This window comes from Amphiprion ocellaris, chromosome 17 (assembly GCF_022539595.1).
Source record: "Amphiprion ocellaris isolate individual 3 ecotype Okinawa chromosome 17, ASM2253959v1, whole genome shotgun sequence".
Classification (NCBI taxonomy): domain Eukaryota; kingdom Metazoa; phylum Chordata; class Actinopteri; family Pomacentridae; genus Amphiprion; species Amphiprion ocellaris.
This window is the reverse complement of record NC_072782.1, coordinates 11,398,633-11,422,002: the sequence shown is the minus strand read 5'-3', so window position 1 is coordinate 11,422,002 and position 23,370 is coordinate 11,398,633. Positions and strand designations below refer to the sequence as shown.

The 23,370-nt window shown below is 40.1% G+C and overlaps 1 protein-coding gene across 25 annotated transcripts in view; it reads left to right on the top strand.

The window, feature by feature from the left end:
* add1 (adducin 1 (alpha)) overlaps nucleotides 1-23,370 on the top strand; it is a 28,168-nt gene that overhangs the window by 978 nt on the left and 3,820 nt on the right. For 6 of the 25 annotated variants that reach the window (XR_008604541.1, XM_035941268.2, XM_035941266.2 and 3 more), the window contains exons 1-16: nucleotides 6,877-7,017; nucleotides 10,061-10,269; nucleotides 10,827-10,989; nucleotides 11,318-11,469; nucleotides 11,783-11,863; nucleotides 12,034-12,183; nucleotides 12,274-12,417; nucleotides 12,505-12,603; nucleotides 12,962-13,135; nucleotides 14,037-14,387; nucleotides 17,475-17,570; nucleotides 17,760-17,852; nucleotides 19,353-19,439; nucleotides 20,309-20,465; nucleotides 21,157-21,537; nucleotides 22,466-22,555. Coding sequence is in view for 24 of the 25 variants with exons in the window: in XM_035941268.2 (XP_035797161.2) it covers nucleotides 6,924-7,017; nucleotides 10,061-10,269; nucleotides 10,827-10,989; nucleotides 11,318-11,469; nucleotides 11,783-11,863; nucleotides 12,034-12,183; nucleotides 12,274-12,417; nucleotides 12,505-12,603; nucleotides 12,962-13,135; nucleotides 14,037-14,387; nucleotides 17,475-17,570; nucleotides 17,760-17,852; nucleotides 19,353-19,439; nucleotides 20,309-20,465; nucleotides 21,157-21,537; nucleotides 22,466-22,555 (2,521 nt within the window). In the remaining variant the exon portion in view is untranslated. Of the gene's footprint in view, nucleotides 1-6,876; nucleotides 7,018-10,060; nucleotides 10,270-10,826; nucleotides 10,990-11,317; nucleotides 11,470-11,782; nucleotides 11,864-12,033; nucleotides 12,184-12,273; nucleotides 12,418-12,504; nucleotides 12,604-12,961; nucleotides 13,136-14,036; nucleotides 14,388-17,474; nucleotides 17,571-17,759; nucleotides 17,853-19,352; nucleotides 19,440-20,308; nucleotides 20,466-21,156; nucleotides 21,538-22,465; nucleotides 22,556-23,370 lie in introns of those variants that run through there. The other 19 variants (XM_055019212.1, XM_035941276.2, XM_055019213.1 and 16 more) reach the window with 13 other exon arrangements.

The following is a 23,370-nucleotide window of genomic DNA, read 5'->3' as shown; positions in this document are numbered from 1 at the left end:
TCTGCAATTTATCATAATGCAGCCTCTCAGATGTGATCGTTTACTGCTGTTTTCGCTTTCATATGACTGTAAATTGAACACTATCAGGTCTTGAGGTGTAGATCAGACCATTTGTCACTGTTTGCTGTAATTTTCTTACACTGAACCAATAATGGAAAATATGTTACTCCCTGATTTAGTTGTCCAGCTCAAATACAAATGTTATAAAGAGGTAGGGGTGGAAATAATAGTCACAGTATGAAGCATGGTCAAGTGCAATATCTGAATTGCAGAAACAGCATTTGTTTTTGAAAAAGGTAGAATGCATCACAGCATACCATTATAAATGAGCATTGTGGTGCTACAGAGACACACTGCAGACATAAGGGAATGTGCTTCTTTTTTGGTAAAAATGCAAGAAAAAACCCAGCATTTTTTTTAGTTAAAAGGGAATGCACAATAACATCCCACTAAAATTGGGACTTGTATTACAATATTTGTCAATTTGCAAGTCATTCAGCCTTAGGAATAGGATTTAGTGGTGAGGAGAGCAAAGGAAGCTGGTGTCTTGCAGTGAAAGGTGTTTAATGTTTGAAGATAAATTGTTGCGTGTTTGTTTTTTTGGACCAGACTGTAGCACATAACCACTAAGCTGTTGCTGTTTGGCTTCTTTATAAAGTCAGCTGTGAAGTCCCTTCCCCCTCTTACTGTATGAGGATTAGCAAAGCTGAACTGCCAAGATAAATTTCTGTGTGACAGTGTGTGTGTGTTAAGGGATGGTAACTCCCTGGATTTGGTAATTCTGTGAGAATGAGTAAAACTCCCAAAGGACGGAGCTTAGCTCGGTCGGTCTGGCTCCATGTTGCCACCCTCGACACACACTATACTACTACACACACACACACACACACTGACTGTAGATTCAGAGCTCAGTGTTTGTTTAACTCCCACTCCCCACGCCCACACCCTTGACTGCAAGTGCAGCTGAAAATGTGTTCCTCATTTCAGCTCCATTCTCTCTATTTCACTCTTTCCTTCCCTCCTCTCCATATGTGATCGCTTAGCAGAGTCTCAGACTTTTTTTTTTTTTGGTAAATCAGAGAAGTGAAAAAAGTCATTTGTGAACTTTCCTTCACACCACAGAGGTCAGTAAAGATCATGTCTAGGTCACATATTTAAATAGAAAAATGCTGTGCAGATACACAGATGATATAATAGCCCTGAGTGTGAGACTAGGGAAGCTGTACAGGGAGGAGTGTGTTGTTTCAGGCAGCAATCTCCCACCACTCTGTTCCATATGACATGCAACAACCAGATAAACCTTGAACTGTACTCCCACAGTAACACAACAGAGCGTCTCGCCAGGGCAGTTGGCAACAGATAAAACCTTTCTCATGCTGATGGTCTCAATGATGGTGAACCTTATTTATTGTACTTTAAGGTAAAGAAAACATGTCGCTAATTTTCTCTGTGGTTTCCTGCTGTGGCAGCTTTAACAAGGACATATCTCTTGACTTCCTTCATTCTGGTAATAATTAATTGAATTTTACTGCTCATAACCTCTTGGAATCGGTGACATTGTTTTTCAAAGCGGCCGCTGAACCGAAGATTAGTTCTTCTTTGTGTACCGCTGGATGCCACCAACTCAATTTTCCCTGTGATATTGATTAATGCAGATGGATTATGGATATAGACAATCAGGTCTAGTTGGGACACATAAATTAAATGAGGTCCACTGGAAATATTGCCCATGTTCTCTGCAGAGGGTGGGGTTCTTTGAAAGGTTTCTCAATTAAATAACCACATCAGCCCTGCCTTAGACTGCTCTTTGCTTAATGTTTCCGATTTTTGTTTCATCATCAGTGTCTTAACAGGACTTATCAGTTCACTAGTTTCCTTTTTACCTGGGAAGTGATACAGAGATCGATGCAATGTTTGCTCCAGTAATTGAGGCTGCTTGGTGGATTGTATGCATTATCTTTGCAAAATGCTCATATGTTTATATTGTGTTTGGGATAGAACGATATTGTACCAAGTCAAAGCAGTGTTTAATAATAATATTGCTATATATCTATCATTTTTTTCTTGCCTCAATTGGAGATGTTTTGTTGCCTCCTAATTTAGCTAAACCCTAGATTCGTTTTTTTTTTTTTTTTGCTGTTAGCAGATGTTGATAAATAACACTATGACTTCTGTCTACGCCAATTACGGTCTAGTGCACAGGATAAGCCCATACATGGGTCAGTGCTAAAATGACACCTAATGCATTCTTACTGGCCACGGTAGTCAGAGACTCTGCACGCACACACGGAAACACACGAGCAGTTGCTATTGGATTCTTGAGCCACAGTAATGACAGGCATCCAGCTCAGAGATATAAAGAGGTCTTGTCTGAGTGCTTCCCTCGAATGTCTAAAAGCTGATTGAAAATCCAACTGTACACTCACACAAACGCACATTAAAACAGTCTGAGAAAGACCAGCAACACTTTGGGGCCTTTTTTTTTTTTTTTTTTGAACGTTCATAATGACCTTTTCACTGGCGACTGCTTGATTGGCATATTTTTGGACAGAACAAAATGGATCTTTTAGTCACAGCTTAGTCATGCTGAAAAGATGTTTATAGTGCAAGTTTCCGGCTCTCAAAACTAAATTATGATAGCAGTGAAATACTAAAAGCACTATGTAAGTTAGAGTCTATAAAGGGCCGGACACAGAGAGAACAGAGAGCCTGGTTCTGGTTCTTGTCTTCATACAGTATTTCTGCAGCAGAGAATAGAAACCTCTGTATTGGGTGGTGTCATAGCGAGTTCAAAACATCAATTATCTAGTGAACATTTGATAATTCCTTCAGTACAGCAACATCCTGTTCATCTTCCTTCCAAGGTTACAGATGTACTTTTCCTGAAAGAACACAAGTTTTCATGAGTGTCAAAGATAGATGTTTTGCTTGAGAAAGTAGATTTTTCTGGCACATTTTAGCAATATGATGATACATACTGTAAAGTGATATATTTAAATGAGTCTATCTGCTGTTGCTGAGATTATGCCACACTGTTGATACTGAGGAAGGGTGACTCAACAGCTCTGAGTGCATTAGGCCGTCGTGGATAATGTTGAAAATCATTTATCAGAGCTGTTGTATGACGGGTCTGTCCTGCACAGAGGAATATTTGGTGCCCCTAAATTAAGTTTTAAGTGCACTGAAAAGCTAGTGCTGAAGAGAAATTGACAAACTGATCAGAATTGGGTTGGGTTTGTTATTTGGGGTTTCATTTACTCAAGTATAATAGACACTTTTGTTTTTCGAATGGTCAGAAATAACAGGAAATGCATTGGTTTCTGTCAAATAAGACTATAGAATTTGTATGATTTTTCACAGTAATATGGTGAAGGACATTAATTTGTCAGGTATTTGAGTTATTGGAGTGACAACCAGACATTACAATGATATTATTTTGTCCGTGGACTGTCTGTCTGTCTGTCTGTCTGTCTGTCTGTCTGTCTGTTTATCTCACAAAATGTTTACTCCTGCTGAGATATTTGCAGATTATTTGCTTGATTAATTATTTGTTCAGACTATAAGAAGTCAGAAAATACAGAAAAGGCACCATTTTTAAAATCAGAGTTCCACAAAGCCTAGCATAGTATTTTTTTGTAGAATTTCATCTATGTGACTTTTGACTTTCTGGATGTTCTGTAAGTATGCTCTGTATACAGTCTGCACCTTTTGATATGATTAAATTTAAGGTTAAATACACCTTTCGTTACAGACCAAGGATTTTCATGATCCACAATGACAATCGAGACAGAGAGGTTTTTGGTATATAAGATACTCTGCTTGTCAGTAGCCCTGAGTGCATATCAAACCTTTAGTAGCTTGAGGTGTTTCCAGCAGGCCGTCCACAGCAGCACTCTAAAGGGAAAATTTCACACAAGGTGATTATGCCATTACTCTAGTCAGAGATAATAGAAAGTCGGCCATTAGCCAGAAACTTCTCAGAGCAAATTTCTCGATCCATATCTCCTTTCTGATTGTCTTTTCTGTGGATTAGAGATAACTCAGTTATTGTGTCTCCACTATGCAATGGACAATGATGAATATTCAAAGTGTAGAAAGTTGGGTTTCTGTTCTAGTATGTCATTAAAAAGTCCAAATCTACCTCAGTATGACCACTTTATAACTTGCTTTGGAGAAACTGAACCATTTCTTCCAAACCTTCTGGACCCTTTAGCATCGGTTAGGACAGACAGTACAATGTTGAGATAAAATACTGATGGTCAGGGTAGTCATAACATCTCCAGCATTTGAATGGACAGTTCCATTTAGTGAGTACAGAGCACTTTTAAATACATGTTGGATTGTATCAGTGTGGTTATGAAATTCACTGTAAATGTGCCTTGAGGGAGGCCATCACAAGACGTTCCATTTATATTAGTACTGCATTTTTCAGTTATTATTCTGTCCCTTCTAAGAAAGACTAAGCTGAGGACTTTGTGGTTGTCATGATTTGGACTAATGCAGCATAGGATTAACTCATTGATGCAAAATGATGGATAGACTGTGGCATTTCTGGAATTTAGTGTTTAGTTAACATCTTGAAAGTAAAATGCATTTATGAAACAGCTTATTTTTCCTGTGTGTTAGTCTGATTCTCTGTTTTCTGTTTAATTCCTGTGAGATTGTTTATAACCTTGGAAACTGACAGTATTTATTTTATCAATTGTTTCAGTTCTTCATTAAATTATAGTATTTGATACCCAGCCAACCTCCATTTGTAGTGCCATTTGTAGTTCAGTGCATTTTTCTATAAATACATGTACACTTCTGACTTAGAGTCTCTAAAAATGAATCTGAGTCTCTGACATGTTTTGATCTTAATGTGAAATGTGTAACACATTAGTTTGAAACTGTGCGCCTTGTGACACTGAGTGGCTCGCTGTGTGATGTTGGCCTACAGCTGTTCTTACATAACAGTAATCTTTAAAGGCTGTCCCGTGTTTCCATGGCAATGTGTTTGGTTTCCATAGCGATTGGACTCTTAGCAGGAGAGGAGGCTAGCCGAGCCCGTGCACCTACATTTCCGAGGAGAGACGAGAATAGGTCGTCTGGTGAAACGGCATGACAACATTCTGCACAGATGGAGAAAACGTCCTGCATTTCCAGCCGGTGTTGTTGCTTCACTGTCCGCAAGAAATAAACAGCTTTGGGATCTGGGCGTTTGTTCCAGCAGCATGTTTACATGCAGTTAAAAAAAAAAAAGATCCACTTGAGATGTTCATGCTGGAAGAGTGTCGTATTATTTCACAGCTGGAGTGATTCAGTTAACATTTGTGGCAAGGCAGAGTGGAGCAGGAAATTAGTTTACTCAAACAAATGCTTTTTGAGTTGGTAGTGGAAGTGACCTGATTTTAATGCCATTAGTGGTTTTTGTTAACGCACGAGGTTGTACGCTGAATCCTTTTGACCTCTCCTTGTTTTGTTTACGCTGGCAAAAAGCTGATATAATGTAGAATTTTTGAAAGCTAGATGATTTTCCTGATAGTCTGCTACACTCCTCTCTCCAGCAGCTCCTCTTTTCTCTTTCTGCCATATGCAGTTTTGGATATAAATCACTTCATTCACCGTCTATTTGCAGGTGTTAGCAGATTTTGTGCACTGCAGCACTGGATTCTGTCTGGAGGATCCTATTACACAATTCCTGCAGTGCTTTAGTGGGTCATTGTGAGCAAGATTAGCATTAAATTAACATTAAATTCTGCTTTTAGGGCTTAAATAATTTCCTGCTGTCTTGATGAAACCTCACTATACCTCAGTTTTTCTTTGCAACAGCCTCAATAATGATTTGCATCTCCAAAACTCTTCAAAAACTTTTAAAAATCATAGTACACTTAGATAAAACGCTCAGTGGATAGTAATGAAGATGATACACAATTCAAGCATTAAGTAATGTTGATTACAACATTGATTATGACAAAATGTCAATTTTAAGTCGTCAAGCTCAAATGGATAATACTGAAATATTTCTATCATGAGTCATTAATGTTACAATGAGTGTGTTTATGTAAAAGCAAAGACTACAGGCTAAATGAAAAAATTACAGTTGTATAAAACACTATTCGTTCTCTGAGACAGTTTTCTGTAAACTGCCAACACGTCGTGCCCAGTGGCCTTGCTTTGTTCATTGTAACACAATTGGATACATTAGTGAAAATGCTGACAACTCTGTCTTCACCACTCAGATGGACGTCTGAAAAGGTATATTCTCTGTAAACAGAACGGTCAGTAGGAAGAACAGCTGGATTGTTCAGTCCTGTACAGTCTTTTGCTTCAGTTGTTCTGTTGTTAGCGGTGCACAGTCGTTTCACCTGGCAATACACACCAACACGAACAAGCAACAGCAAACGCAGCACTCGGCTTGTCAATGAGTCAAACTGTGGTGAATAAGATGTGACTAGCAGTCAGGAAGCATTAAGACCTTCTTGTGAACCTGGTTTTGAAAAAGTGCACAAGGCAAGGGAGCTTTGATATGTGTTAGACTCAACTTTGCCTGAATCTATCAGAAATTACATGAAATGTTAGTCCAGTGTGACTTTAAAGGACATTTTGTGTTTTATGTGGCAGGTTTTGATAGGAGTCTCACTGTTGTTGCTCAATTATAACGTCACTCTAATCCAAGTAAATTTTTACATTTTGGTGAAACACTGGCTGACTCTGTCTCCCTAATGAGTGCATTTGGCACCAGATTAATGATGTCCTTATTTCTCTGTCAGTAAATGATGTCCTAATCACATGAGAGAGACAGAGCAACAAGAGATTTCCTTCCTGAATGACTGCAGAGGAAGCATGCAGCCTGGTTTTCTCATATTCTTTTCTTTTTTAATTTCTATTTAATGTTTTTATGACAAAAGGATAAGAAGAGAGCAGACGCCAAAGTGAAGAACATGAAGGGTTTTAGGAAAACAGGAGCGAATGTTGTTTCAAGTCAAACTGCCTCTTCTTTGGAGAGGGTTCGGAGTTTCTTCACACGAGGAAGGCGTAAGGACTTATACAGTATTTAATTTTATTATTTGTCTTGCAGAAAAATGTAAATTGAGGATGAGAATGCTATCGAGAGAAAAGCTTGGATAGGGATGCACAAAATGTAGAAACTATTTAGTAGGAATTTAGTTTGTAAAGAGTTTAGAAATATGTGTTGACAAATAAATGTTTTAAATGCTATAGGTATGTAGATCTACGATGAAATTTGAATTTGCAGTTTTTGTTGCCGTTAAAGAACAAAGTAAATAGTTAAAAGAAGAGAGTTAAGTTTAGTAAATATGAACTATCCTTGGCTAAAGCAAAATGGTAACAGTTTACTCGTAGTTTTTTTCTAATAGCAATCTATCAGCCATAATAAACTTTGCAATTAAGTTTGATAATCCATTTAAGTAAAATGGTAGCCAATTCCAGTTAAAACTGTTAATGTAGAAGTAGCAACCCTACATTTTGATGCTAATTGGTATCATTAACTTGATTTTCAATAACATATTTAAAAGTAATAAATTACATTACAGTAACTCTATTTACAAAAGACAGAGGGAAGCTTTATGTGTACATTGTTAGAATAGTTTTTACTGTAAAATGGTCTAAAAACTACTTTTTTTGTTTCTGCTTTTTATTTATAGTTGCTGCTAGCTTCTGCCTTTTTGGGGCAGCAATCTCTAATATTTCGACAAGTTTGTTTCATGTTTTTATGAAGGGAAAAAAATTTGACAAAACCAATTGTAGGCCCAGAATTAGACAAACAGCATGCAAACACAAAACCTTTTATTAAAGCAGGTGGCCTAAGACTTGTGAAAATGTTGCTTTTGTCATCGTGGAAAATCTCTGAAAACCAATAAAAGCAGACAGGAACAGAGAGAGGGTCTGTCAGCTCTCAGTGTGACACCGGATGCTTTGGGTTCAGTCTGCAGTTGTCATGGTAGTTCTGGCTGCACATTGGTATTGATGCGGACTAATGGGCTGCATCAGTCTCTAGCAGAGCACCGCCCATTACCCACGCATACTTGCACACACATTTCCCTTTGCTCAGAAGTCTGCTGTGGCCTTCAGAGTCAGAGCTCCAGTAGTCTGTGCTGTGACAGACAGGTGGGGACTATTCATCCTCACAAACAGCCAGCCAGTTGGATAGACATGGATCTTTAGGAAGTCTCTCTTCACTGTTTGTCTCTAAATCTCTTGCTGTTGTTGTCAGTTAATTATTTTCTGGAAGCAGATGAAGGGATCGTGTGATGTGTGAGCCAATATATTGTATAGAAGAGTTTTGTCTCTGCTGTTTTTCAGGCTAAATAACATAGAGTTTTCATTTTCGTTTCCTTTGCCCAGTGTTGAGTGGTGTTGAGATTCCAGGAAACACATTGTGGAAATCAATGAAAACCTGTCGGAGCTGAGAAGAAAAAGTCACATGACCGAGGCAGGAAGTAGAGGAGTGTGTGGTTTATGCGATTGGCTTTCTGGTCTAATGACTGGCAATACTCACTTCATCTTTACATGAGGAAACTTTCTCCATGTCTCACTGTCAGCATCTTAGTGTCTTTTACTTGATACTTTATTACTAATCAATATTTAGATGGCATTCTTTTAAAAGTAACAAAGCATGTAAAATGGACTGTCTTATTATTAGTATGTGACAAATGTTTTAGTCCATGGTTCATAATGTTTTACTTTTAAAATATTTGGCATGTTTTACTCTCTTGCCAAATGCATTGTTTGTGTTGAGCGTACAACACCAACAATAAACACAGAACACACTGAAATTTAAACATAAAAACCATTAGAAGTGAAACATTTAGTCGATAATCAAATTAACATCAAATCAGCAGCTATTTTGATAATGTTATGGTTATTTTCAGGCAAAAATAGTCATGTAAAGTTAATCATTTTATGCTTGCTGTTTTGTCAATGTGTAGCTTTTGTGGTTTTCACTATTTAACGTTGCTGTAAACAAAATGTCTTGTGGTTTTAGAATGTTGGGTTTAAAGACACCAACTTGTTGGATGATGGGTTGCTAGGATGATCTTTTTCTTGCCATTTTCTTCCATTCTATAGACTAAATTAATAGAAACAAATCTTGGTAATAATCCTGATTAGCAGCCCTAAGGCATACAGTCAAGCCCGAAATTATTCATATCCCTAGCAAATTTTGACTTGAAGTTACTTTTATTCAACCAGGAAGTTTTTTTTGATTGAAAATGATACAGGTGTTTCCCAAAAGATAATAAGATGATGTACATGAGGCATCATTGTGGAAAAAAATATTTCTCAGGTTTTGTTTACATTTAAAAGTAACTTTAAGTCAAAATTTGCTAGGGGAATGAATAATTTTGGGCTTGACTGTATATTAAGCTTGCCACACAAGCTTACATAAAACAATATACATCAGTGACAGCATAATGTAAAGTTACATTGCATAACTGAAGCATACGAATGCTTTAAGTTTAGCTCGTGGCCAAAACACATAATTCATCTGAAAAATTATGATTGGAAGGGTTATAATCTGTTCTGATCTTACCGTTATCCATGACCTCACACAGATACTTGAAAACCAACTTTTAGGTGCATACTGCCATCGTACTGTAATGGGATTTGTTGAAGAGAATCCAATTGCTCCACCATGTTGTGCATGAAGATTCTATGCAGAGTTGCCATTGTTATACCATATGTGACAAAAGCTGGTGAGTTTGATGAACTTTTTACTATTTTACCACCTTCAAGCGCTGCTTAAAAATGGCACTGGTTCCAAAGAGGGTAAATCCTAGATATAGACATCCTTATGAGTTATATGCATCAAATGGAGTCATTTGTCTCATTAGCTCCAGTAATTTTTAATTTGCTTGTGATACGAGCCTGTCTTGATTGTAACAAACTCTGGGAAAGAGTCATATCAACTTTATACAGGAAAATGTTTGTGAAATCCCCAGAGAAACCTTGATTGGTCACCCAGATTGGGAGAGAATGTAAGAAACAGATGCGTGGAATTGTTTTGTGGGATTTGTTTGTCTTATTCTGTGTTGAGCAGTTGTCTCTGTCATGTCTTCAGGAGGCCAGCCCAGGATGAACGGCGAGTCAGGTGCCGGAGTGGTGACGGCCCCCCCTCCCACCACTGCCCCCCACAAGGAGCGGTACTTCGACCGGGTGGACGAGAGCAGTCCAGAGTACCAGAGGGAGAGGAACATGGCGCCTGACCTGAGACAGGATTTCAACATGATGGAGCAGAGGAAGAGGGTCTCCATGATACTGCAGAGCCCGGTCAGTGGCAGCAACTCATAAATTCTGTATTTAGATTCAGCTGTTGCCTTCCGTGGATCAAGCTGTTCACACTTAAAACACAGTGCTACATCGGCTGTATACTCTTACTAAACGCTGTGGTCACGGTTGATATATGCACATTGCCATGAATGCCATTTTAAAATGTGAACATGCTGCTTCGGTGTAAAGAAAGCAGCCTTCTCAACATCACATGATGGATCCAGTTTATTCCTCATCAACAGTGTGTTTGTGAGCAGCTGAATGCCCAGGACACAGAGCAGCACTGTTTAAAGGCCTATTGTATGTTTGAAAAGCACTGATGTATCTGAGTCTGTTAAGCGGACTTTGAATAGTGCTCATGAGGTTGGTAACGTGTTCAGCTCAGGACAGTATGTTGAATTATTGGCTGATTTACTACGTGTGTGGTTATGTTGGCCTTTCAATATACAACAGTAATATTTCTAAAAGCTACTGTACTTCACAACTTACAAACTCTGCCCTTACGCTACTGACGGCATGCTTCTGTTTGTTATCCTGTCTGTGTTGATGACCGGCAGGCATTTTGCGAGGAGCTGGAGACAATGATCCAGGATCAGCTGAAGAAGGGGAAGACGCCTACAAGCCTGCTGGCTCTGCAGCAGATCGCAGATTTCATGACCACCAGCATGCCTTCCATGTATCCCGCTGCACCACAGGGAGGCATGGCGTCACTGAACATGAGTAAGCGGAGAGGAGAATGAGTGTGTGCGACTTTTTGACCCCAGCCCTGCTATGTCTGTGCTCACAATGAGTAATGCAGCGTATGCCAGCGCTGATTTCAGGACAAAGAGTCCAGTTGGTTTTCAGTAGGCAGAACTCATCTAATTGTTATTATGTGTAAGTAGTTTTGTTTTTGTTCTGTTGGAAAGGAACGTGGAGGATAGTGGTTCTAATTTTTGCTTACAGAGCACACATATATTTTATCATTTTGCACTTTCTCAGTTTTACTTCTCACTGGTATTATTATTTTCCAATACTCTTAGTGTGTGACCCCATCTTTTCCTCTCAGGTTTGGGGATGGTGACTCCAGTCAACGATCTGCGCGGCTCAGACTCGATTTCCTACGACAAGGGAGAGAAGCTGCTCCGCTGCAAGCTGGCTGCCTTTTATCGGCTCGCTGACTTGTTCGGCTGGTCCGAGCTCATCTATAACCACCTCACCGTAAGATCATTCATTCACTGTAATATAATTGAACATCTTGAATGATTCAGTCATGCAGGAGTTCAGTAAAGAGCAAGAATTAGTAGATATTTTTTCATTTAGCTTTCATTTCCTTTGTATTTATGTGCATTGTACACAGTTCAGCCAATACATATCTTGACAAAGATCCATTTCATTCGCATCCGATATTATGGGCTGTAAGAAAATGGTTTTGTGTCCGCTAACAGCCTTAATTGATTGATTATTTCGGCTCAATTGAAACCACTTTCCATGAAATAATGTAATCTAACATGACTGCCTTCTTGTTTTGTAGGTCAGAGTGAACTCGGACCAGGAGCGCTTCCTTATTGTTCCTTTTGGCCTCCTTTACAGTGAAGTTACAGCCTCCAGTCTGGTAAGAATCAAGTTCAGGTCTCTACTTGAATATCAACCTTCTTTAAATGTTTCTTCTCCTTATTTTAGTCTCTTAATCTCAATGAGTTCACTTTTTGTGAAATGAAATGTGTTTAAAGAAGCCCTTACTGTTGTCGTGACTAACTCTTTGTCATGTGTTCTGCCCTCCAGGTGAAGATAAACCTTCAAGGTGAGGTTGTGGACCGGGGAAGCACCAACCTTGGAGTCAACCAGGCCGGCTTCACCCTCCACTCTGCCATCTACGCCGCACGGCCCGATGTCAAGTGTATTGTACATATACACACACCTGCAGGTGCTGCGGTAAGAGATGGTGGCACTGATTTTATTCAGTACCAAACACAGAATTAGTTAGTCACATGTTGCATGACGTCATGTGTTGTTTGGGTGCAGGTGTCGGCCATGAAATGCGGGCTGTTACCCATCTCACCAGAGGCTCTGTCTCTTGGTGAAGTGACCTATCACGACTACCACGGCATACTTGTGGATCAGGAAGAAAGTGCTCTCATACAGAAGAACCTTGGGCCCAACAGCAAGGTAACAGCAGTACGAATATGTAGAAATTAATACAAAAGAAATCTTGCTTCTGCAGCTGAGGAAAATAAAATTTTTACTCTGCCCCAGGTGCTCATCCTGAGGAACCATGGCTTGGTGTCAGTAGGTGAAACAGTGGAAGAGGCTTTCTATTACATCCACAATCTGGTCACTGCCTGTGAGATTCAGGTAGGACACAGTCTGAGCTTTATAATATTCCTCTAAAATATCAGTTCTAAGTAGTAGTGAAAGCATCTTTAACATTTTCACTTTGCTATCATTGTGGTAGAATTATATAGAGAGTTTTTTTTCATTCGGGTTGTTGCATTTGGCACCATGTTTGTCTGCATTGCTCATAATGGTTGCCTTTGTCCCTTGTCTCTCCACATCTTTATGTATGTTCACCTTTTCTTCATGTTGATGTCTGTGTGTTGTGTTGGATGTCTGTGTCTCTGTGCATGTGCTCATGTCCACACTTTTTATTTCCTTCTGTATTCTGGACCTGTCTGCGGTTTGCCTCTTTGTATACCCCCTTAATGTTTTCCAGGTGCGAACACTGGCTAGCGCTGGAGGGCCAGATAATCTGGTGTTGCTGGACCCGGGGAAATACAAGTCGCGCCCACGGGTCCCTGAGCCAGCTGGGGATGGGTCAGTAACACACCCCAAGTGGCAAGTCGGGGAGCAGGAGTTTGAGGCTCTTATGAGAATGCTCGACAACTTGGTAAGCACAAAGAAGTCGTATACAAGACGGGACAATGTTATTACCTTTTCCACTTAATTGCTTGATTTTCACAATATTTTAAAAAAAATTCTGAATTACTGAATTCATTTAAGAAGTGAATGATCAGCCCTTAACTTCATTCCACTATTGGCTGTTTGCAATCTTATTCAATTTACTCTTTTCCCAGAAACTGTAGTGCAGGTAGTAATTGTTAGATGTGATTTCAGTGTCTTTCCAGGAAAATATCCTGGTTACTCAGCCTAATCGACAAACCTTGTTGTCGGCAGGTAATGGCATCAAAAGGCTCTCATGGCATTTTTCCCTTAAGACCTGTGTGATAACATGTTCTTTTTAAGACAATGTTTTTGACAAGATGTGCTTTCAATGTTAAAATACTTGAAGGTGGTGACAAATGTTGCTGAGGAATATATCTCAAAAACTATAAAAATAAAAACGTATGTCCACAGAAGGCATAGAGCAACCAGCAGAAGCTCCACAGTGACTAAAAAATGTGGCCGAAATATTTTTGGATCAGCTGAACCTCAATCTTCAAGGGAACCATGATCACCAGATGAACTCCTAATATATGTGCTCACGTTTCTGTGGTTAAAGCTTAAATTCAAAACACAGAATTTTCAATTGTGGGATTTAAAATCAAACTAGACATTTTTTGCTGTCATTTGCACAGTAATATCTTTCTACAGTTTGCTAACATCAGCTAGCGTTTGCCATCATAAATCAGTGCTAAAGTGAGACTGCCGCAGTGAAACTCTGGTGTGTACTGAATTGAACAAGGGTTTGTTTTAGTTTTGTGTGTAAAATTGGAAGAGGGTGTTATTACCTGTTTTAAAAGTTACACTCTGACGTATTACTGCATATTTTCTCTCTTCTGTTATTCTAGGGCTACAGGACGGGCTATCCTTACCGCTGCCCGGCCTTACGAGACAAAGGTAAAAAGTACAGTGACGCGGAGATCGCTTCCTCCGCCCACGGTGGTTACTCATACGGGGAGGACAGCGACTCAGGTGCTCGCTCCCCGCTGAAACACAGCTTCCAGCGCGGCCAGCGTGACAAGACCCGTTGGCTCAATGCCGGCGGTCGCCCTGACGAGCCCTACGAGGACGGGCCCGACGGCAGCAGCCCCAAGTCGAAGCCTAAGGTGTGGACGAACATAACACACGATCACGTCAAACCCTTGCTGCAGTCTCTCTCGTCCGGTGTCTGCGTGCCAAGCTGTATAACCAACTGCTTGGTCTGTGCCTACCTTATTGTTCATAGTATAGATTTTACAGCTACCTTGTTGGTGGAAACGGGCAGATGGTCGGCATCCTGACGGTCTGGGGACAGTTTAAACTTAAATTATAGTGCAAGCTGAATCTGCTTTTTTCTGATCATCTTCTCCTGAGCCTTTTACCAAACTGTTTGACACTTTTCACAACTTTTGGCTCACTCTAACACCAGATGTCCTATTAACCCACCTTTCTAATGCTGTCAGCTCTATCTGTTAATTACTTCGTATCGTTGCTGTAATTATTTGTCAGCCCTCTTTGCTCTTTTTCCCTTCTGGTCTCCTAATGCTTCATGATGCCAGGCCAGCTGCCCACAGCATGCCCCACTGCATGTGTAGTAGTGAAATGCATTGTTGGTGTTGATGTTTTTCCCAGAGGAGCGAGCAGCAGGGGTGTGGCATGAGTCCTCAAGTAGGCAGGTGAATGTGGCAAGACAAGGTGATGTTGCTGCTAACCACACTACTGTTCACCACTCTTTAATTCACACTCTTAGCTTTGTCTCTGCATCTTGACGTCAGCTAACTTTGTTGCTTAAAGATGAGTTGGGGGGAAACAATCAAGAAAAGAAAGACTGAGCGAGATTTGAGGCTATATTAACCATAACCTCGCAAGTGTGACTTTGCTTTGTGGACTAAATGTGTTTATTAGACATTTCATTAGACAAAGGAGGAAAGTGGCATGTCTCTGAGAACACTTATCCAGAATAATACCAGATACAATCAGATACAATATAACATTTATTTAAAAAATACCTAACATTATACAACAAAGCAAAGCTTTCCTTGGCAAATGAGTTATGCAGCCTGCTTTTTTTAAACTTTTATTTTACTTGAACACTTGCAACTGCTCCCAGTTGTACGATTGTGTTTCCTCTATTATTTTTGTTCTCTCTAACTTCTGGTTTCAGTTTTATTCCGAAAATGGTTTTGAGCACCTCAAGGCCTGCATGAGTGGATTTGTTGGAAGAAAAAAAAACAAAAAAAAGAATATGAAATTTGACCTGACTTTTGAATCAATTATCTCCTGTTGGGAAAGTAGGAAATGTTGTGTTGTGAGACTCTATCTCAGTGAGTATATCGTGTTTACATGTTCATCTCATACTCAACCAACCCAACCCAGCTATTTCCATCCAGAACCCTTTCCTCATCTGGTTTGGCAGCTAACCAGCCAAGCTTGGAGTAAACACAGGAATGAAGTCATGAGCTTATGCTTTCCACTGCGAGTTACATGCTTAGTTAAAAAAGGTTGAACGAAACATTTTTGCATGAAAGCTGAAGATTTGATTTCTATATTTTCACCTGCTGCTCATTCAGTTTGGTGCAAGAAAAGGTTGCAGACTTTTTCCCTCAATCATGCTGAGCATTACCAGGTTTACAGAAATACAGTATATGGGGTATTTCTTCACATTTACCGAGACAATAAAAGGTTTCAGCCTCTGCAGGAAAGATATTCTTAGTTTGTAGTGTTGTGACAATGGCTTTTTTGTCCCAACATGGGAGAGTGTCCTCGGGTGTGTTTCTCTCTTATCTCTGTCGTCCTTGTTGTTGTGTATCAGCCTGGAAAATGACTTTGGTGATGCCAGCTCACCCCTCACTGCCACTCTCGCTTCGTAAGCCAGCCTCATCGTCTTAGTCACCCACCCACCCAGGCATTTCTCACTTCTCCCTCACCCCTCGCCACCACCCACTCCTCACTTCTCCCTCACCCTTTTTACGTTTTATATCATTCTGTGATGCTCTCGGTTGATCTTCAGTGTGCTCCTCCTGTTGTTTTTTTTTTTTATTATTTTCAATCAAATTCTATATCAATGATGATGACAGATGAACAGATGATTGTTAGTAGTACAGATGCACTGTTAACCATTGTGTCTTATGCTTTAACCTGTCATGCATAAGATCTTTTCATCTGTTTCTGACTGAGCATCACCAACACCGGTCATCTTGAAAGCAAGAGGGCTTATACCAATCTGAAGGATGTTAAAACACAGCTTTAAACACAGTCTGTCCTCTCCATGTGGGCCCCTACAACTTGTTGCAGAAGCTTCTTAACACTTCAAGAGTAACTAGAGACCTCAACTCCTTTATACAACAGATATGTTTAGAAAACATTAAATCTAATTCGCCCAGTCTCAAAAACATCTGGTCAGCAGTGATTCACTTTTTAGTGATTCAGCTTCTGATAGCATTGACACTTATAAATATAATCAAGTACACATCACACCCTTCAGCTATATTCTGTGAAATGAGTAGAACAATCTATAAATGCTGTAACTGATTTAAAGGATTTGCAGCATGCCTGGAGCTTTCTTGCATTTCTTGGCAAAAATCTTAATTTGTAACAAAGCCTGACTAATACATGATTTTCTGGCCTATGCCTTTACTAGTTTTTAGTACTTAAAGCATTCTGATATCAATGTATCAGCTGATATTCTTTATAGATACATATATATGTTAGAGTATCATTGGAAAAAGAAAAATCATGTGGTCGTTATTTATCAACTTTTTAACTTGAATGTATTTCAAGAAATAGTTAGCAGCTTAATGTGAAGACACGACTTGATTCAACACCATCCTCTGCTGCATGTACTGCAGACAGTGCTCATGGTTTTATACAGAATCACAAACTGTGATTGCACCATTTCTAAATTACAGTTAGGGATCTGATCTATCATATCAGCACTTTCTTAATACTCTCCATTTAGATCATTTAGTCTGTGTTTCAGTCAGCATTTTTGCGGAAATCAAGCATCAGTTAAATTATATCTTTGTGTATTACTTAGAAAATACCATCTATTATCAGGGGTTGATAATAAAAATAAAAGATAATAAAAAGAAGCTTGCTCACATTTTCTAAAATGTGCCTCATCATCATTGGTTCACTTTTTACATTCAGATCTTTTTACAGTCATCCAACTTTGTCAATTTCAGTTCAGCATGATTCTTGTATTGTGAAGCCTGCATAGTATTATGTCCAAATATATTTTTGTGCTTGGGTCATGTCTTTGTACCTCTGGTTTTAGCTGATTTTAACACTTTACGTGGTGTTTACAGTGGACAAAGGAAGATGGGCTCCGCCAGGCTGCCGCAGCCAATCAGTTCATCCCATTGAACACCAACCCAAAGGAAGTCCTGGAAATGAGGAATAAGGTATCGCAGCTTTCTTCCGTCTCTGGTTTCAGCTGATTTAGTGCTCATTTGTGCTTCATAAATAATGTTCTCCTTTTACTGCTGGTGCTTTAAAGACTATCTAAGGCTCCTGGTGTGCATGGAAGTGCATAGAGCAGGATGCACTTAATGCTTCTCATCATATTTCACAAGTTATGTTGTTGTTTGTAGATCCGGGAGCAGAACCTGCAGGACATAAAGACCGCAGGACCCCAGTCTCAGGTTCTGTGTGCAGGCACTGTGGTGGAGCGTTCTTTAAACCAGGTCAGTCTCACATCAGCTCTTAAATATCTCCCTGCTACAGCCATCCTGACCTGGAGATGAATATGCGTCTCGTACTTGTGAAATAGCTGGGTTTCTATTGAGATTAAAACTAAATCTCTTAGTATATTCTGTCCAGGTCTGGAGTCGCCCCATAAACCAAATTGCTTCAATGTGTGAATATTGTGCATAAAATTGTCCTGGACACTGAGCTGTAATGAAATAAATTGGTTGCAATCAAAACTTCCCCTTTATAATTTGACATCTGACAGAAAAACCGTTAATATCAGAGAGCAAAAACTTGTCCTCCATGTTGTTTACCAGAGCATGGGGGGACCTTGTAACTGTGACATTATTTTTTGACCACAGAGATTGTCAATCTGGCAGGTGAGTAATATGTGGGAGAGGTAACCTCACTCTGCTCTCCAAACCTGCCAGTTCAGGCTGTGTCCATATTCATACATTGTTTGTGAGTGTTTATATTTGGTTTGCCTTTTTCTTTTTGGGAGTTCAGAGTCACGGCTGTTACCTCTCACAGCATTTGTAAGCCGGTCATTTTGGTGTCTTGAAATGCTAAACAAAATCCCCGTTGCAGTCAGATAATATCTGTTTTCTCTCTGTGCATGTAACTTTTTTCTCTCCCTTTTGAGAAAAACAGATGCAAAACATGAGAACATGCTTAAAATATTCTTTTAGAGTTCAGTTTGCATGGCTCACCCTTCCTTTCATTATCAAGCTTTTGGCTAAGTTTTTTTCCACATCTGTGAACTTAGAAGGCTTTTCCCCATACACCAAGAGGAACATAACATAGGCCAATTAAGACCAGGCTGTTATTTATTTATATATATATATTTTTTTTTTTTTTTTTTTGAGTAAGTTTATAAAGTAATTTAAATTCCCCAGCACATCAGCAGTCAAACCAAAGGCGGTGCTGATCAGCTTGTATAATCCCTACACTGTATAGCACCCCCTTGTGTGAATACTTTGCCTTTACAGTGCATGCTTCTGGCTACCAATCCCATCACTGCTGTGCTTTTCGTAACCCCACGTCTCTTTATAGAGCCATCTCTCTTTGCATGCATACAGTATTTGTGTATGTTTGAATGGTATGTATGAATGCAGAGGTGGAAAGTCGCGAAGCACAAAGACAGTGGAAATAATATTAACGCTAAGTAAATTAATGCAGCTACTTTTGAAAAGGTAGAATTACAGATGAGCCTGCAGTTGCTATACTAAAAAGAGGACTTATTCCCTTTGAGCCTCCTTTATAACCCATAAACTTTTCAAGTAGTAACCTCATATCTGCTTTAGGATTACTTACATTCATTTACTTCTACTTGAGTGAGAGGTTATATTCTTTCCCCCTTTGTGTGTGTGTGAAAGGTGGCATGTTTGTGAATGTTTGCACACATTCACGACTGCCTGATGAATTGCTAATTTGAATGCTGGTGCTGAAGAGCTGGGTTATGCCTCCACCCCCCCTCACTGGGTTTACTATTGCAGGACGCCCCTCTGTCTGACTGTACAGACAATATTGATGGCCTCGATGTGTCCGAGGGGTCCTATAGTCCTGCTAAATCAATTAGAAAGGTACTTACTGCTCCAATCACAAATATTTTTCACCTGTCCTTCACATCATCCTCTAATCAGTCCTCTACAGATAGGCACTTGCTATTTGGATCTGCATAGATAAAGTGGAGAATAGCGCTGGAATGAGGCCATATTCTGTCTCGTTATGTTTGCAGCATCATGTGACCCGGTCATTTCTACGTATTTGTTTATTCTAGAGCCTTTGGATGCAGTTAGATTTTTTGTTTGCTTGGATATTCCAGGTTGCTGCTGATAGATGTTAAGTATACCTTGCTACCGTGACTCTTTAGTTATTTACAACTTTTCTTCTGAAGTTGAGGTGATTAGTGGAATGAGTTTAGATCCAGTGATGGTGGTGTTCACTGCATGGTTCCGACAGTATGTTAAATATATTGCCTGACATTTATAAGTGACTTAAAGGGATGTTTTTGGCTTCAGATATACAATTGCTGCAGGTGATTGTTAGTGCACGAAAGTCATGAATTTCTGCTTCATCTTGACTGCTCTCTGTGCTCTACTGTTGGCTTGGACTGCTTCTTAGACCTGTCAGAGCTTTGCTGTATCAAATGTACTATATGAAATTTCATAAAAGTCAAGTGCTTGTATTTTCTAATAAATAAAATGTCTAGTTTTTCATTTTTTGTATGTTTTTTTAGTTAGGAGACAGCCTGACAGCTTCTACTTGTGCTCTTAAATATTATTAATTTATGGCTCATGTTACTGCTAATGTTGTGTAACGAATATGTGAGCGCCAGGATTCCTATCCGATAATTGCATTTAAAATGTTTCTAAATTGCAGCCAGTTTTATATATTGGAATATACTATACATATTAGAGGAAGATTTCCTTTTTTTCTGTGTGTCCTGAAGGGTGAACTAATAACTGCATCAAAGGCCATCATCGAAAAGGAGTACCAGCCCAGGGTTATTGTCAGCAAGCAGGGCCCCAACCCCTTCACCAAACTAACCGACCAGGAACTGGAGGAATACCGCAGGGAGGTGGAGCAGAAACAGAAAGGAACTGAAGGTACAGGGGATAAAAAGAACAGAGATCATGAAGTTAATTTAATTATATTTAATTATGCATCTATGTTTCTAGAGGTGTTGGTATCTAATTCTGGGTGGTCCCAACTGGTAGAAAAATGCATTTTGTATGTTTAGAAGAGCAGATTTCACCTGTAATTTTTAGTCTTTTTACTTTTTTCAGAATTTTCTCATGGAGACAGTACATGAAAAACACCAAACATTTTCTATGGTCATGAGTCATTTTTTATATCTTGGTCTGACCTGATCTGACACATAACAGCCTATGTAGCAGATGAGTGTTTAACATAATTTTTTTTTTTATTATTACTTTCCTGGTAAAATTACAAGGACATTACAGGAACAACAGCGAAATGTGTTGCACATCTCACCGTTCTTCCTTCTGTAATCACTTACATGGCATCCATCAAGAAATATAAAATATTTTTAGAAGAAAAGTGTTCCTACTGCTATAATTCTACACAGCGAAGAATCAAGCAGAATCCACCGAAGCTATTGTCTTCAGTTTCACTTTGTTTTGATGTCACATGTTTTCGAGTGTGTTTAAAATGTTCAGACGTGAATCTAAAAGTATTAAAATAGCTGAATTCCTTCAGATTGAGGCAGAAACCTAATGACCTTCAGATTGGCCAGACTGTGATGTTATCTCTCCACACACACGCATGGATTCACAGTGCAGGGTCGAGGCGATGTTAGGGAGGGATCAGCCTCCAGCGTACCCGGTCCACAGCCTGAAACGATGCCGAGGGGTCAGGCCTCGGTCTCCACACCTCGACAGTCTGCAGCTGACTCACCCAGCTTAGAGAAAGCCCAGCCTTCAGCTACAACAGCAGCCTCTGAGCAGGAATCTTCTTCCCTTGGCCCGTCCAGTGCGGCCGAGCCAGCTCAGAGCGGGGCAGACTGTGCGGGGACAGTAGCAGATGACGTTTTTTCGACTGCAGATGAGGTTTTTTCGGCTCCAGATTCTCCACATAAGGAGTTCCACTCGGCCGTGCTGCGAGCCCTCAGCAAGGAGCCATCAGTGGTAGAGGCAGCTAAGGCAGGTCAGGCTCCAGGTACAGCAGAAGAGGCAGAGTCTTGCCTAAACTCTGGCCTTCCACTTCCCTCCTCCCCTGCTCAGTCCTGGTCTGTCTTACTACATGCCGCTGCACTGGGAAACTGGGGATCCCCGCCTGCTGTGTCTTTTCCTGTTTCTGAGGGTTTGGAGTCTGCTGCCATTTTTTTTTCCATGTGCAAGCACCCTCCCCACCCACAGTTCAATCTCTGACGCCTTTGCTTAATTATTCCCCCCATCCCCTGTCTCTGATGTCTTTGAACGAGACATCAGAGCTCTGGCAGATCAGTAACCTTTCTGCAGTTTGATTGGACGAGGAGCTGAAGAGAGAATGTTTAGAGTGAAATCAAGCTCATTTTCAGATTCAAACCTATTCGTTCTCTTTCAGGGATCTAATTTAAGTGTGAAAGCGCTTCAGCTGTGAGGTGTTTTGCTAACTTTTGAGGAAGCTGCATCTGAGCTCAGTCATCCAATCAGAGCATCCTGTGTGTGGAAAGCAAATAATGGTCCTCCTTCTCTTCCTGCTAACTTGTCTTGGTTATATCTCTGTTGGTGTCAGCTCTCCCTTTTGTGCATCTGACTAATTTCAATTAAAGCTAATAATTTGAATCAGGTCTGCGGGATATTTTACATTTGATTTAGTGGGACCTGTTTGCATAGGTTTGCAGTGGTCTGATTAAAGCTTACTCCCTGGTTTGGTTCTTTGTGTGATTTTCCTTTTCCTTTATGTTGCATTGCTGTTGGTGTTAACTCAAAATGGTTCTCTTGACATAAAATGCGGTGTTTAAGCAAAAAATTTAGGCCAAAAATCCCCTGAAAACTATAAATAATTTTACTGCGGATTCATTTCATCCCTTCTTTATTGATCTTTCCCATATATTTAGGCTGAATAGTTTCTCACCGTTTCATTTCTGCTGATTTTCTTTCAGATCCAGAGCAACAAGTAGAGTCTGAGGAGGAGCCCAAAGGCCCAAAACCCACCTCCACACCACCCAGCACCCCGGTCAGAGCAGAGGAAGGTAAGTTAGCCTGACACACTTGACATACCTGGCCTAGTCCTGCCTGGTACAGCATGGGTTTGTCCAGCTTCTCTTGCTGGGTGGTTTGGGTGTTTCTAGGGTTTACAGAAGGAATGCAGAGGCTCCTGCCGATCCACCTGCCTGTCTGTGTAGGGGTCTGTTGTTGTTGTGGTCTTTAATAATACTACTACAAGTGTTGTGCTGTGTTTTCTGTAATAACAGGCCAAGAGGTTTTGCTTATTTTATCAGGTTTATTTTACGAGCAATGAAATATTACAAGGGTTGATAATCAGCCAAGTATCTCCTAGTATAATGTCAGGAAATAGACAGTTAGTGACATCCATCCATTATCTATACACCGCTTAATCCTCATTAGGGTCGCGGGGGGGCTGGAGCCTATCCCAGCTGACTCGGGCGAAGGCAGGGGGCACCCTAGACAGGTCACCAGTCTGTCACAGGGCTACATATACGGATGAACAATCACACTCACACCTACGGGCAATTTAGAATAATCAATTAACCTCAGCATATTTTTGGACTGTGGGAGGAAGCCGGAGTACCCGGAGAGAACCCACGCATGCACAGGGAGAACATGCAAACTCCATGCAGAAAGATCCCGGGAAAGCCGGGACACGAACCAGGGATCTTCTTGCTGCAAGGCGAAAGTGCTAACCACTACACCACTGTGCAGCCCCAGTTAGTGACATATTGAGTTAAATAAAATTATCATTATTATTATTACATTAGTTGCTATTTAGCAACTGTTGTCAGACCCCAGTGCAGACCTTTAAGTATTTTTTATTTGATTTTATTTT